This window comes from Colletes latitarsis, chromosome 2 (genome assembly GCF_051014445.1).
Source record: "Colletes latitarsis isolate SP2378_abdomen chromosome 2, iyColLati1, whole genome shotgun sequence".
NCBI lineage: Eukaryota > Metazoa > Arthropoda > Insecta > Hymenoptera > Colletidae > Colletes > Colletes latitarsis.
In genome coordinates, this window is record NC_135135.1 from 3901974 (window position 1) to 3914638 (window position 12665).

The 12665-nt window shown below is 35.2% G+C and overlaps 1 protein-coding gene across 2 annotated transcripts in view; it reads left to right on the plus strand.

The window, feature by feature from the left end:
* Micu1 (Mitochondrial calcium uptake 1) overlaps positions 1 to 12665 on the plus strand; it is a 274642-nt gene that overhangs the window by 16691 nt on the left and 245286 nt on the right. Inside the window, exon 3 of one of the 2 annotated variants that reach the window (XM_076784222.1) lies at positions 4807 to 4966. The exons of the other annotated variant lie outside the window; for it this stretch is intronic. Within the exon in view, the coding sequence (XP_076640337.1) occupies positions 4807 to 4966 (160 nt within the window). The remainder of the gene's footprint in view (positions 1 to 4806; positions 4967 to 12665) is intronic. 2 annotated transcript variants of the gene reach the window in all.

Sequence of the window (12665 nt, forward strand, 5' to 3'; positions counted from 1 at the left end):
CACCACTGATTGGACATGTGTGGTATGTCCCATGGATAATCGCAGTGCCGCGTTATGGATGGGGTCAATCATTTTTAAAATATGTGGTTTCGCTGAATTGTGTATGGTACAGCCATAATCAATTTTGGATCTGATTAAGCCTTGGTATGTTTTGAGTAGGATTTCTTGGTCGGAGCCCCAGTTGTGACTAGACAGAATTTTAATGATGTTTAACCTTTTTTGGCAGAAATATTTTAAGTATTTTATGTGGGAGATCCAGGATAGTCGCCTATCAAAAATTGGTTCTAATGATAAAGGATAGCATGGGACCGTTGATGTTTAGTTCGATGAGAGAGTTTATGATTTTTGGTTTGGAGACCATGTCGTATGCCTTCTCGATGTCCATGCATGCTACAATTAGAGCCTCGTTATTTTGAAAAGCGTCACATATATTTGTATGTACTGTTACGGGCACGAGATCCTGGATTCGGTCGAGAGCAGTGCTCGACCGGTGGTTTTAGGTATGGTTAGGAAAGAGAAAGAAGTTCTGGACGAACCAGGGGCTCTATACCCTGGGAGCCACGTAGGTTTTTAGGAAGTTTTAAGATCTTGTTTTGTCGTAATGGTAAACCTCGAGCGGTAAAGGTGTACTGGGTTCGTGAGATACCCCTAGTTTTACTATTAATAGGGTTCAGGGTTGTATTAAGTGAATAATGCAAGTGAGGATAACTACTTGAATATATTCTAATCGATGCTCAAGTACAATGATCAATTAACAGAACTAGTTGTTTCGGTCGCGAAGTACTATGCCCACGTGCTATCTACTGCGTGGACCGTGCGTATTACAACAGCCCCTTGCTGTGTTCCCTTAACCGTATGCTCAAAGGACCACCCAAACTGATGTTTGGGAAAATACCGATAATTGAAGCCCGTTGCTTCATTCAAGTTGCTTTCAAATCTAAACCGAAAACTTAGTGCTACCCTTAATCAAGAGTAAGCGAGAACGTTGCCTTTTTTATAAACATTTAGGGAAAGCCAAAGTCTCCAAGACCGCGCTCCCGCGGGTTTACGATACGTGAATCACTATTGAGGCAGGGAAGAGCTCCAAGGATTCCAAGTCCCGTGTGGAGTTTGGAGTTTCCTTGATGACCGTAACGTAATTTATTAAGTAAAAATGTCTCAAAGGCCTAATCCTCAAAAATAGCGGAGAAATCACGTCTGTATCATAAACCCCGCGATGTGAAGGTTCCTTAAGAATCCTTAACACTAGTACTATTGCTAGGTTGCCTTGACGGCGAAAGTTCTATGTCAGCTTTTACGCGGCGCGTAAGCAGGAGCTACTTCTCGATTAGTCTAATGGACACTCACTAATAAAGCCGCTAAGGTAGGTACGTTGCTTGATGGGGATTATAGCTCGATCTTGCCTGAAGTGTCAAAGTAACGTTGTGTCGAGACTTTTAGAAAAACTGAGCTCTTCGAGTAAGAAGCCTCGGCCCTTATTCTATACAATCCTCGACAGATTTCCCAATATCCAGTCGTCTAAGGCAGGGCCTGCTAGAAAGTCTTACTCATGAGTTCACTAGCAGGCCTGGGACGAAACGCTCCCCTCTCCTTTCCTTTTCTACCTTCCTACGATAATTTTCCGAGTTTCTACCCACGGCGGAAGCAGCGCCACATCGTCCTTTTACGTTCTGTAATAATATAGAAAACAAATATATGATTGCACTAAAAAAAAACTTTTAACTTTGAAATTTTAAAAGTTGATCTTAAAAAACGTTTTTAAGAAAAGATCCCAACACGTGGAAAAGTGACGACGATTACAAATATGGTTTAAGCATCATTCGTCTTAACTTATAATTAACGTTAACTTTATAAATTAGTTTTTAAATTATTAAAAAAGACGAATTCACCGATGTACATAACTGTATAGAAACTGTGAATTAAAAAGGAAAAAAATGAATTAACAGAAAAAAAATGTTCAAATTTGATGTGAGACTATTTCCCGTTATCCTATTTGCACCAAATTTTGCACACACCTTATCATAATTCGTTAGTCACTCTATAGCAAGTCACATGTGTTCCCTTCTCTCTCTTCTTCATGAAATTATGTTTTACTTGTAGAACTTTGGATATGTATCTGAGGGGGCTGGGGGGTCAAATTACAAACCTACAATCTACCTCACAATTATTAATGTTTTTATTCGCGGTGTGGTGTGGGCAACACATAGCCGCATGTAGGTTAATGTTACAATGATCTGAACTATAACATGCGACTACGTCTTTACCAGACTGTGCGTAACGACGTCTCTAACAGGACTGGCCGTGAACGCGTCTATATCAGACTGAGCTTCTTTCTTTAAAACTCTCTTCCATATACATATACATGGCCTTACCCTAATGGCAAAGGGAGTGAAAAAGAGATAGGACAGAAAGACGGAAAAATAAAACTGGTAAATACTTAGCGTAGGGAAAGTTTAGCTACAGTGAAAGAGAGTAATAAAAGTCAAGAAGCTCGCCGGGTCCGGATCGGGGTGGTCCGAGACCCAGGCGAAACCTTGAAGGAAAACAGGCGCCTCGTACGGCTCTGGTCGCCAAGTGTTTAACAGAACGACTAGGCTCGCACGAGACTCTGGGAAAATGGAAAAGTAGAACGCTTTAAATTATTCTTACATTCCATTCCCATTCATACCCTGGTAAGGGCGTAGTGGCTATACAATGGGCGCTACATATCCATTAAACCCTTTATTTTTGAAAAACAAATAATTGTAAAGACTATAAAACGACACTGTAAACGTCCTGAACCCTCAACCCACCAACCTTCATTTCCTTCACAGAGCAGACAGGACAATTAATAATTTGTTCATGTAGTTTCCATCGAACAATGATACTTCCTTCAAAAATAAGCGGTGAACAATCGAACTGATACTTAAAAACGCGTTTATTACAAAAAAGAATCATTGGCACAGAGTGCGTTAATAGATTTGACATAGAATGACCCTTATATTTCTAAGATAGATATTGAAGCCGGAGCAAATATCCATATTTTTGAAGGAAAGAGAGGAAGGAGGGAACTGCTGGATCTAAAGGGGAGGAGAAATAATAGTAAGCCAATATACAATTTTCTGCTCCAATCCAACCACAATTGTAAAAGGCAAGAGATTTGAGAACTAACTTTTCATATTCATTTCGGTGCAGGAGATATTAAAAAATAATCATAATTAATAAAACGCACATAACAAAAAAAGCGGAGATAGAAAAATCGTTTCAAATTATTTTTTTTCATATTTCAGATTAAAACATTCCTAAAATATTTTTAAACCATTTATAAGTAAATATAGATCATTGTTATATAGTTAACACTTGAAAAAAAAGAGTCAAGTCTAAAAGAAGCATTCGAACTTAGGGTTAAAAAATCTCCAGTGGTTCCACACTCGGATATTTTGTTGCTGCGTCAACAGCACCGTTGCACACATCGTCGATACTTTATAATATATCACGCTAAACGGTCAGCTTTATTTTATTTTTTCAATTCTTATGTAATTCTGTTCATATATTAAAGAGTGCATCAAAATTAAACGTGTAAGTTACTGTAACACGCAAAAAATGATGAAAGAATCGTGTTTTACTTCTGCTCACTATGTCGTACCAAAATAAAAAAATTAAAAAACAATTGAGAATAATAGTAACAACAATATTTGCGTACTGTAAAAATATAAAAGTAGTTGTGCAGCTCCTTCAATAAGTAATCGCCATTTTTCGGCAGGTTTTGTAGTTTTTTTATTTTTTGTAACCTGGTTCTTCAATCTAAAAATCCAAAAAAATTCCCAACTACGTGCCCTGGTATCTGAAACGTCTTTGAATTTTTTTATATTTTTGTATTCAATAGGACAAAATAAATTGCGCAAAAACATGATTTTCTTTATTACCTCTTTACTACGCCTATCGCCGAGATTTTGGTTTTAGAAATTGGTACAAAGTGTTTTCTTCTGGCTATACCCTTTTATTGTTTAAACCACTCTTGAATCTGCTTAGGGTTATGTATTGTTGCGTTGTTTTTCTGAAAAACAAAGTTGACTTCATGAATTTCGTTGATTAAAAGAATCAAAATGTCTTCGAAAAGATTGATATATTTATTTACTTTAACTCTTGTAGAAATTTTACCTATTGACATTCTAGAATTATAGCTGAATGCCAACACCCTTACATTTCATCGCTGAAATTTCTATTCGTGCTTACGATTTCAATTTTGCATAAATCATGCTAATAATGTTTAAATTCATCAGAACTGTCTAGACTAAATGTGTTCTTGTCAGAAAATATTAGAGTTTGCTATTCTTCTTCCTAGGTCATGTGATTTTTCACAAATTTTAGTCTTGCAGTTTTATGTTTCTGAGTTCTATTTTAATCGTATATAATATTTTATATAGTATATAGTATATCTTGATATAATATTTATTGTGTACTTTATGTAGTTACAGAAAGTTGCGAAATTTTCATTATTTTAGCGGCAGTTGTATTATTATTTGTTATTTATTTAATGTTTCTGTATATTGAGGTGAAAAATTAATCCTGAATAAACGGTTTCATGTTTGCGATAATACCCTGTAGATGCTAATACTGTTGTCTGTTCTTTATCAAAAGTTACTTTTATAAGAATATTTTAAACAATTATAACAGTTCACTTCTATATAAAAGCAACATTTGGTATTGTACCTGAATGAAATATAAAAAATTTCTTAGAAAGTAATTTTTATTTAAGGTAAATAAATGTTCTTTTATTTTTTATTATTTGTGTTCACATGATATATTAATAATAAATGATTACAGATTACAGAGTATGAAAATCGTTTGAGAGCATATTCGACTCCTGACAAAATTTTTCGTTATTTTGCGACCGTAAAAGTATCTACATTAGAAGGTATCGAAATTTATATGACTCCCGATGACTTTCTTCGAGCGATTACACCCGGCATGAGACAACCAGACGGTATAGTTTTATTCTTTTTTTTTTTATATATTTATTTTGTATCACCATTTAATATCTGATTAGTATTAATTTATGTGTTTTACTTGAATTTAATTCTAATATCCATTTACTTGTTTATACCTCGTTTAATATTGAAACGATTTTGATTGTTTTACTGCTTATTTATTTATTTAAAATGCAGTACCGTTGTAGAAAATGTGAACAGTTTATGGAATTTAACAAAAATTGTACATTGTACAGTGCTCTTACCTTAAATGTGAAAATTTTGTTTTTACTACTAGGGAGACTCTCTTTAGAACTAGTGAAACTAGTCTATTTATACAGAGTGTTGCCAGATTTGGCATAATTGAGTGCATCGAGGGCATTTTTTACAGTAACGACGAATTTCCTACAACGCCTAGCGCAGTGGCGGGGAAAACAGACACATATTATTGCTTGAGCTGCGTGTATGTGAGCTCGATACTTTGTGCAACTTTAGGAAATCGAGAAAGAAAGTGAGCCTGAGCTTTTCTATCTCGCTCTTGCAACAGCCGAAATCGGATCTCGTGACAATCGGCATACGATTTTATGTCTCAACTGTCCGAGGATTGTTATTTTTCGACCAAAGCTCCGGACAAAAGTATTGGTGCAGGCAATATTTTATAATAAAATTGCGTATAAATCAGAAACGAATAATGATATTTCATGAATTCTTGTTTTAAACTACTGCTTTAAATCTCTAAATTAAGTGTAGAAAAAAACCAAGAAAGTGAACCGTTTTTATTGAAACAGAAGTATTACAGCTTCCTAACGATTCGGCATCGATTACAATAACATTTTTGTGATATTTGAATTTATATTTTTGCATTCTTACAGAAGCTTAGCTCTTGTTTTGACGTTATGTGTCGTTTTTTAATTTGTCGTCTCATCTCAACCCAAAGATGTTCAATGGGATTTAGATCCGGGGATTGTGGGAGGGGGGGGGGGAGACTCGATAACATACCATATGTGGCATATTAAAAACAATTTATTTGGCGGATATTAGACACCGTATGTTTCGGATCCTTATCTTGTTGGAAATAATAGTTCGATCTTAATTTTTTCGTACTTTTTTTAATGTTCTTTTTTAAAATATTTAGATAACCATATTGGTCTATGTAATGGTTACTATATTTAAAAGTAACATAAACACACGCAATTACAGAGTGGAAAGCGAATACATTATAATATTACATAGTATTACATTGAAGTATTATATCCACCGGCACTACACCACCGAGCATACCATTACGCAGATGGCGCAAACTCTTTTAAACCCCCACTTTTGTGGCATTTGTCTGATATAAACCTTTCAATTCTGTACAGTTATTGTGCTTCGTAGTACTCAAGCCTTTTATTAGTATATTCACAGGATTATCATTTGTAGAAATACAGGGTGTTTGGTAACTGGTGGTACGGTATGTTGTCTTACGCATTCCTGTTTGGTACATTAAGTGAAGAGGTGTACATGAACATTTCACCGATGTACGAAGGAAAGAATGGAGAAGTAGCAAGACTAATGAAATCGATATACGGATTAAAAAAATTAAGCAAAAATTGGAATGACGAATTGAATGGTTTTCTTCAGAAAAATTGAAGGAAGGAGTTATTCGAATATTGTATACAGGGTGTTCGGTAACTGGTGGTGCAAGTGAAAAGGAGGTGATTCTACGTGAAAAAATAAGTCTAAAATATATTATAGAATAACAATTTTTCATGTGAGGCTTTGTTTTCGAGAAAATCGACTTTGAATTTTCACCGGGTATGCGTGCACTTAACCATGTCTTGTTATAACGGATCTCGCTATAGATGATTATCTCGATGGATATTATTGCAGTTTAAGTTTAAGTTTAAGTTAATAAACAATTCCATGACACTGGAAGTGTTTAGCAACATGAACTTCAATCGAGACAGTGATCTATAGCGAGATCCGTTATAACAAGACATGATCAAGCGCACGCGTACCCGGCAAAAATTCAAAGCCGATTGTCTCAAAAACAGAGTCTCACATGAAAAATTTTTATTCTGTATTTTAGACCTACTTTTTCACGTAGAATCACTCCATTTTCGCTTGTATCATCAGTTACCGAACACCCTGTATACAATATTCGAATAACTCCTTCCTTCAATTTTTCTGAAGAAAACCATTCAATTCGTCATTCCAATTTTTGCTTCATTTTTTTAATCCGTATATCGATTTCATTAGTCTTGCTACTTCTCCATTCTTTCCTTCGTACATCGATGGAATGTTCATGTACACCTCTTCACTTAATGTACCAAACAGGAATGCACATTTTATATCTATGTGTCTTGTTTTCTATCCAAGATGGACCGATAGTGCTTATAGTAATCTCATTACCGAGAAATTGGCAACTGGCGAATATGTGTCATTAACACGTTCTGTGTCAAACCGTTTTTTGAAGACTTTCCGTTCAGGCCGCGTGGGGCGTATACGCCTTACGCTTTACACTTGTATTGTTTTGTTTCTGACGTATGCCCCACAATGATTAAAATAGTGTAAAAATCATAATTATCAAGGAAAGTATGTATAGTTTAAGATGCATAACACAACACAGCAATACATTTACTTTTCTAGGAATTAGTTTAACACATACCTGACTGAACATTACTCTACCAAGCGCACATAATATTTTTTTAAGATGTCTATATTAATTTTAAGTAAAACATTTTAGTTGAAATATGTTTAATATTATATTTATGTGACAAGTTTAAATATAATCACAAAGGGATGTAACAATGAATTTTGTTAAAACATGGCAAACATAAATGTGGTTTATCCACACAACTATCATAAAATGTTATTTGTATTGCGTATAAATAATACACTTCGGTTTCAATTCTACTTAACTTTCCAACGGGCGCGCTGTGAAAGGGTATAACCGAATAAGGGGGTCAAATATGCCTTTGAACCAAATTTGACATACGATGGATCCATCGATAGAGCATCAGAAAAAAACATTGTGTGCCAAGTTTCAACCCTCTATCTTGTTCGGAAGGGTAGTTATAGAGAAAATTCGCATTAATGAATTTGTGCCTATTTCTCCTATTTAATCGAGTACGAAAATTATGAAAAAAATCTGGTGCATTGTGGTTATCGAGATACGTGTTTGAGAATTTTTTCCGATTTTTCGATTCGAAATTTTACGCGTGAAAAGTTAAAAACGCAAAAAAACGCAGAAGAATACCGATTTCGTATCGAAGCTTTCGAGACACTAGATTTATATAATTACTGTAAATGCATATTATCATTGGTTATGTCCCAGAATTTTTTCAGATTTTTTGGCAGGGTGCACGGTAGTAGCAAAAATCAAAAACCCGATTTTTTCGGCGTTTTTCGCGTGATAAAGCAACTTATACTTTGAATTTTTGTATTCCCTTTAATGGATAACTATATTCTATGGTTTTAAACAATTCTACGTTGAGTAGAACGATGTATAGAATAGAAAAACAAAAATAAATTCCCAAATTAAAGGTGCTATACGCGCTATATGCGCTATATTCAGAAGTATTAGCAGTATTTGCAAGAGATGCAATGGTGCTGTGAGTAAGATGCTTGACTGTGAATACGCTGCAAACTTTTTGACGCTGGTTCACGTCCCGTTTAAAACATATCTTTTTTTTATTTTATTATTTATATATTTTTTCAATTTTCAATTATATAACTATGAAAATCTATTTAAAATATTTAAAAAATATTTTCACCTAAAATATACACAAAAACAATTATGGAGCAGTTTCTATTGCATTGTTTCTCTGGCTGTGTATTCGCTTAAATACCCTACTGTTTTATTTTTTCTATGTTAAACGAATATACGTGTTTAGTTTAAAAATCTCGTACCTTTAATAACAGTGGAAGCAGATTTGTTCAATAAAATGAACATAAGCAGTCTTTGCATATAGTTACGGATATTATGATGACACGGTTTATGATGTGCACGATTGGAATTCGAAATTTTCCGTGTACAATATTTACAATACGTAAATATTATTGTCTTGGACCATTACTTCTGCTAAATACGAAACTGGTTGCGATAACTTATGCGATCCGATAAATAGAATTTTTTAGTCTCCCTCTTTCATCTTTGGAAAATTGAGAAGATCCGTCGCAGATACCCATGTTAAATGGTACTTTTCGTCTGTTACAGTGTTTTGTCACAACTTCTATTGCCAATGTATTTTCCGTTTGTTGACTTGACATTCTGTTTCCTATTTCATCACGGAGTCCAACGTTTGAATTTAAGCGTTTTCCAAATGAATTGTTAAAAAAACATGCTATAACGCGCTAGTTTTGAATAACTGCTGTCGTAATTATGTATTGATGTTACGCAGCTAGAGAAACAATGCAATAGAAACTGCTCCATAATTGTTTTTGTGTATATTTTAGGTGAAAATATTTTTTAAATATTTTAAATAGATTTTCATTGTTACATAATTGAAAATTGAAAAAATATATAATTAAAAATAAAAAAAAGATATGTTTTAAACGGGACGTGAACCAGCGTTAAAAAGTTTGCAGCGTATTCACAGTCAAGCATCTTACTCACAACACCATTGCATCTCTTGCAAATACTGCTAATACTTCTGAATATAGCGCATATAGCGCGTATAGCACCTTTAATTTGGGAATTTATTTTTGTTTTTCTATTCTATACATCGTTCTACTCAACGTAGAATTGTTTAAAACCATAGAATATAGTTATCCATTAAAGGGAATACAAAAATTCAAAGTATAAGTTGCTTTATCACGCGAAAAACGCCGAAAAAATCGGGTTTTTGATTTTTGCTACTACCGTGCACCCTGCCAAAAAATCTGAAAAAATTCTGGGACATAACCAATGATAATATGCATTTACAGTAATTATATAAATCTAGTGTCTCGAAAGCTTCGATACGAAATCGGTATTCTTCTGCGTTTTTTTGCGTTTTTAACTTTTCACGCGTAAAATTTCGAATCGAAAAATCGGAAAAAATTCTCAAACACGTATCTCGATAACCACAATGCACCAGATTTTTTTCATAATTTTCGTACTCGATTAAATAGGAGAAATAGGCACAAATTCATTAATGCGAATTTTCTCTATAACTACCCTTCCGAACAAGATAGAGGGTTGAAACTTGGCACAGAATGTTTTTTTCGGATGCTCTATCGATGGATCCATCGTATGTCAAATTTGGTTCAAGGGCATATTTGTCCCCCTTATTCGGCTATATCCTTTCCCTTGAGCGGTCGCTTGTTGTTAATTTTACACGTGTAACATCTTCATGTAAATGGCGTTTTTTTACATAAACGTTGGGAAATTGCTGTGAGGATATGAAAAATGATATATGATAGTACTTTAAAATTGCTATTGTAGCTTTTTTGCCTTCGCTAAGGAAATTTCTTTTTGGCATTCTTCTCTTTTTTATTAAAACAAATGTATTATTAAATGTATTACTAAATACAGTTTAATACTACACAATTTAACAATATAAAGCACTTACCAGTTTTATTTCTCTCAATATTAATCGAATCAAAGCACTGCGTTTATACGAATTTCACACTTGTAAACACTATTATGAACGTTTTACACTGCTTCTTGACTATACAGGGTGTTCGGCCACCTCTGGGAAAAATTTTAATGGGAGATTCTAGAGGCCCAAATAAGACGAAAATCAAGAATTTGTGGTCAAGTATAAGGGATGGCTGAATCAGGGCAAGGGAACGGAGATACCAGTTCAATAAATAATACAGTCTATATTCTATATACTACACAATTATAATCATACAAGTCTCTTCTGGCTTACGTATCACTTATGGCCCCGACTGCCTGTCGCGGCCTGCTACTTATTTGGTTTTCGAAGGATAGGCGGTTCTTTTTTCCGCCAATCATATTCCTCCGAAAACACCCGCCTCCGACGTCCCTCCTCGTGCAAACCAGGTGACAATTTTGCACCCTGGACGTCGGCTACCTGCACTCCCTTCGGCGACCAGGTTTATGATGCGACCATCGCTATTGTGCGCTCTCGCTGATCGAGCTAGCGTACGCATCATAAACCCTGTCCCTGTCCGAAGCATTCTAATTGCCTACAAATACTAATTTGTTGATGGAGGCTTCGTTAAAAAGTTATTAACAATTAAATTCAAAACTTTCAAATCGTTCTGGAAAAATTACTTTCGGTTGCTGAGGTCAATTACAAGCATTTTTAGTGAATAAACATATATTCGAAATTGTTAGAGGTGTGAATGACGAACACGGCAGTACCTGGTATGAATAATATATTAAAAATAAACAGTGAACAAAAGTAATATAAAAATGTATGATTATAAACTGAAGATATAATGTTTTTGGTAAACGATAATGGTAACACTTTTATGTGAATATGTATACAGGGTGTTCGGCCACCCCTGGGAAAAATTTACATGAGCGATTCTAGAGGCCAAAATAAGACGAAAATCAAGAATACCAATTAGTTGATGGAGGCTTCGTTACAAAGTTATTAACGTTTAAAGTTCCGTCTGTAGAATGGCAATCTGCGTACAGTTGCGTTCGCGCGGAAGGTTGCGGCAGGCCAGTGCTAGTGGTTCTCACGCAGCATGAAAAATTCTACTTACCGACGCTATCGACAGCCTTAGATTTTTGTCCATTTAGGGAAATGCGAACACCTTACGTTGAATAAGATTCAACCTGTCTTATGAAAATCCAGAAGGGCATATCAAAACTCGCCCGACGAGATTTTCACAGAGAAAGGGTGAATGTCACTTCCGATACCATAACGTTGTGCACAAAAATCACCCACACGCGATCATACACGCCCCACAATCGTCCACAATGTCCGTAAGTATCCACAAATAATCCTTTCAGGCACTAACCACTATGCAATTAAATAAACACGCACCGCAATTACGGTATTCATGAGTGATTATGTGTACGTGCACCACGATTCTTCAGAATTACTTACGAATAAAATTGTTATTAATTTTTCAAATACACTTTAATTTAAAAATGTAAAAAGGAATTTAATAAGTATTCGCTGATTGTTTATATCACTGTATTTCTTACATGTTCGATGATACATAACTGAATGAAATATCTCTAAAATGTGTCGCGTGAACTGTCTTGACTGATTCTTTTTTACGACTAACTAGCTGGCCAAACACGTGCCGATGTTGCCCTTTGTCTCCACTGAGCGTAGAGTGCATGTGTAGCGTGTATGTGTGTGTGTGAGAGAGAGAGAGATAAGCGAGACGAGTGACGTAGAATCGGGGTCCTTTTCGGCATTTGTTTCTCAGAACCTCGTCGATCGATGGCACAGTCAGCTGCTAGTATTGTTACATTCTTCGACGTGAACGCAAATCGATGGGAAAATTTCATTTATCCTACGATTCCTTTTTACATTTTTAAATTGTAGTGTATTTGAAAAATTAAGAACGTTTCTATTCGTAAGTAACTCGGAACAATCGTGATACACGTACACATAGTCACTCACGAATACTGTAATCGCGGTGCGTGTTTATTTAATTGCATAGTGGTTAGTGCCTGAAAGGATTATTTGTGGATACTTACGGACATTCTGGACGATTGTGGGGCGTGTATGATCGCGTGTGGGTGATTTTTGTGCACAACGTTATGGTATCGGAAGTGACATTCACCCTTTCTCTGTGAAAATCTCGTCGGGCGAG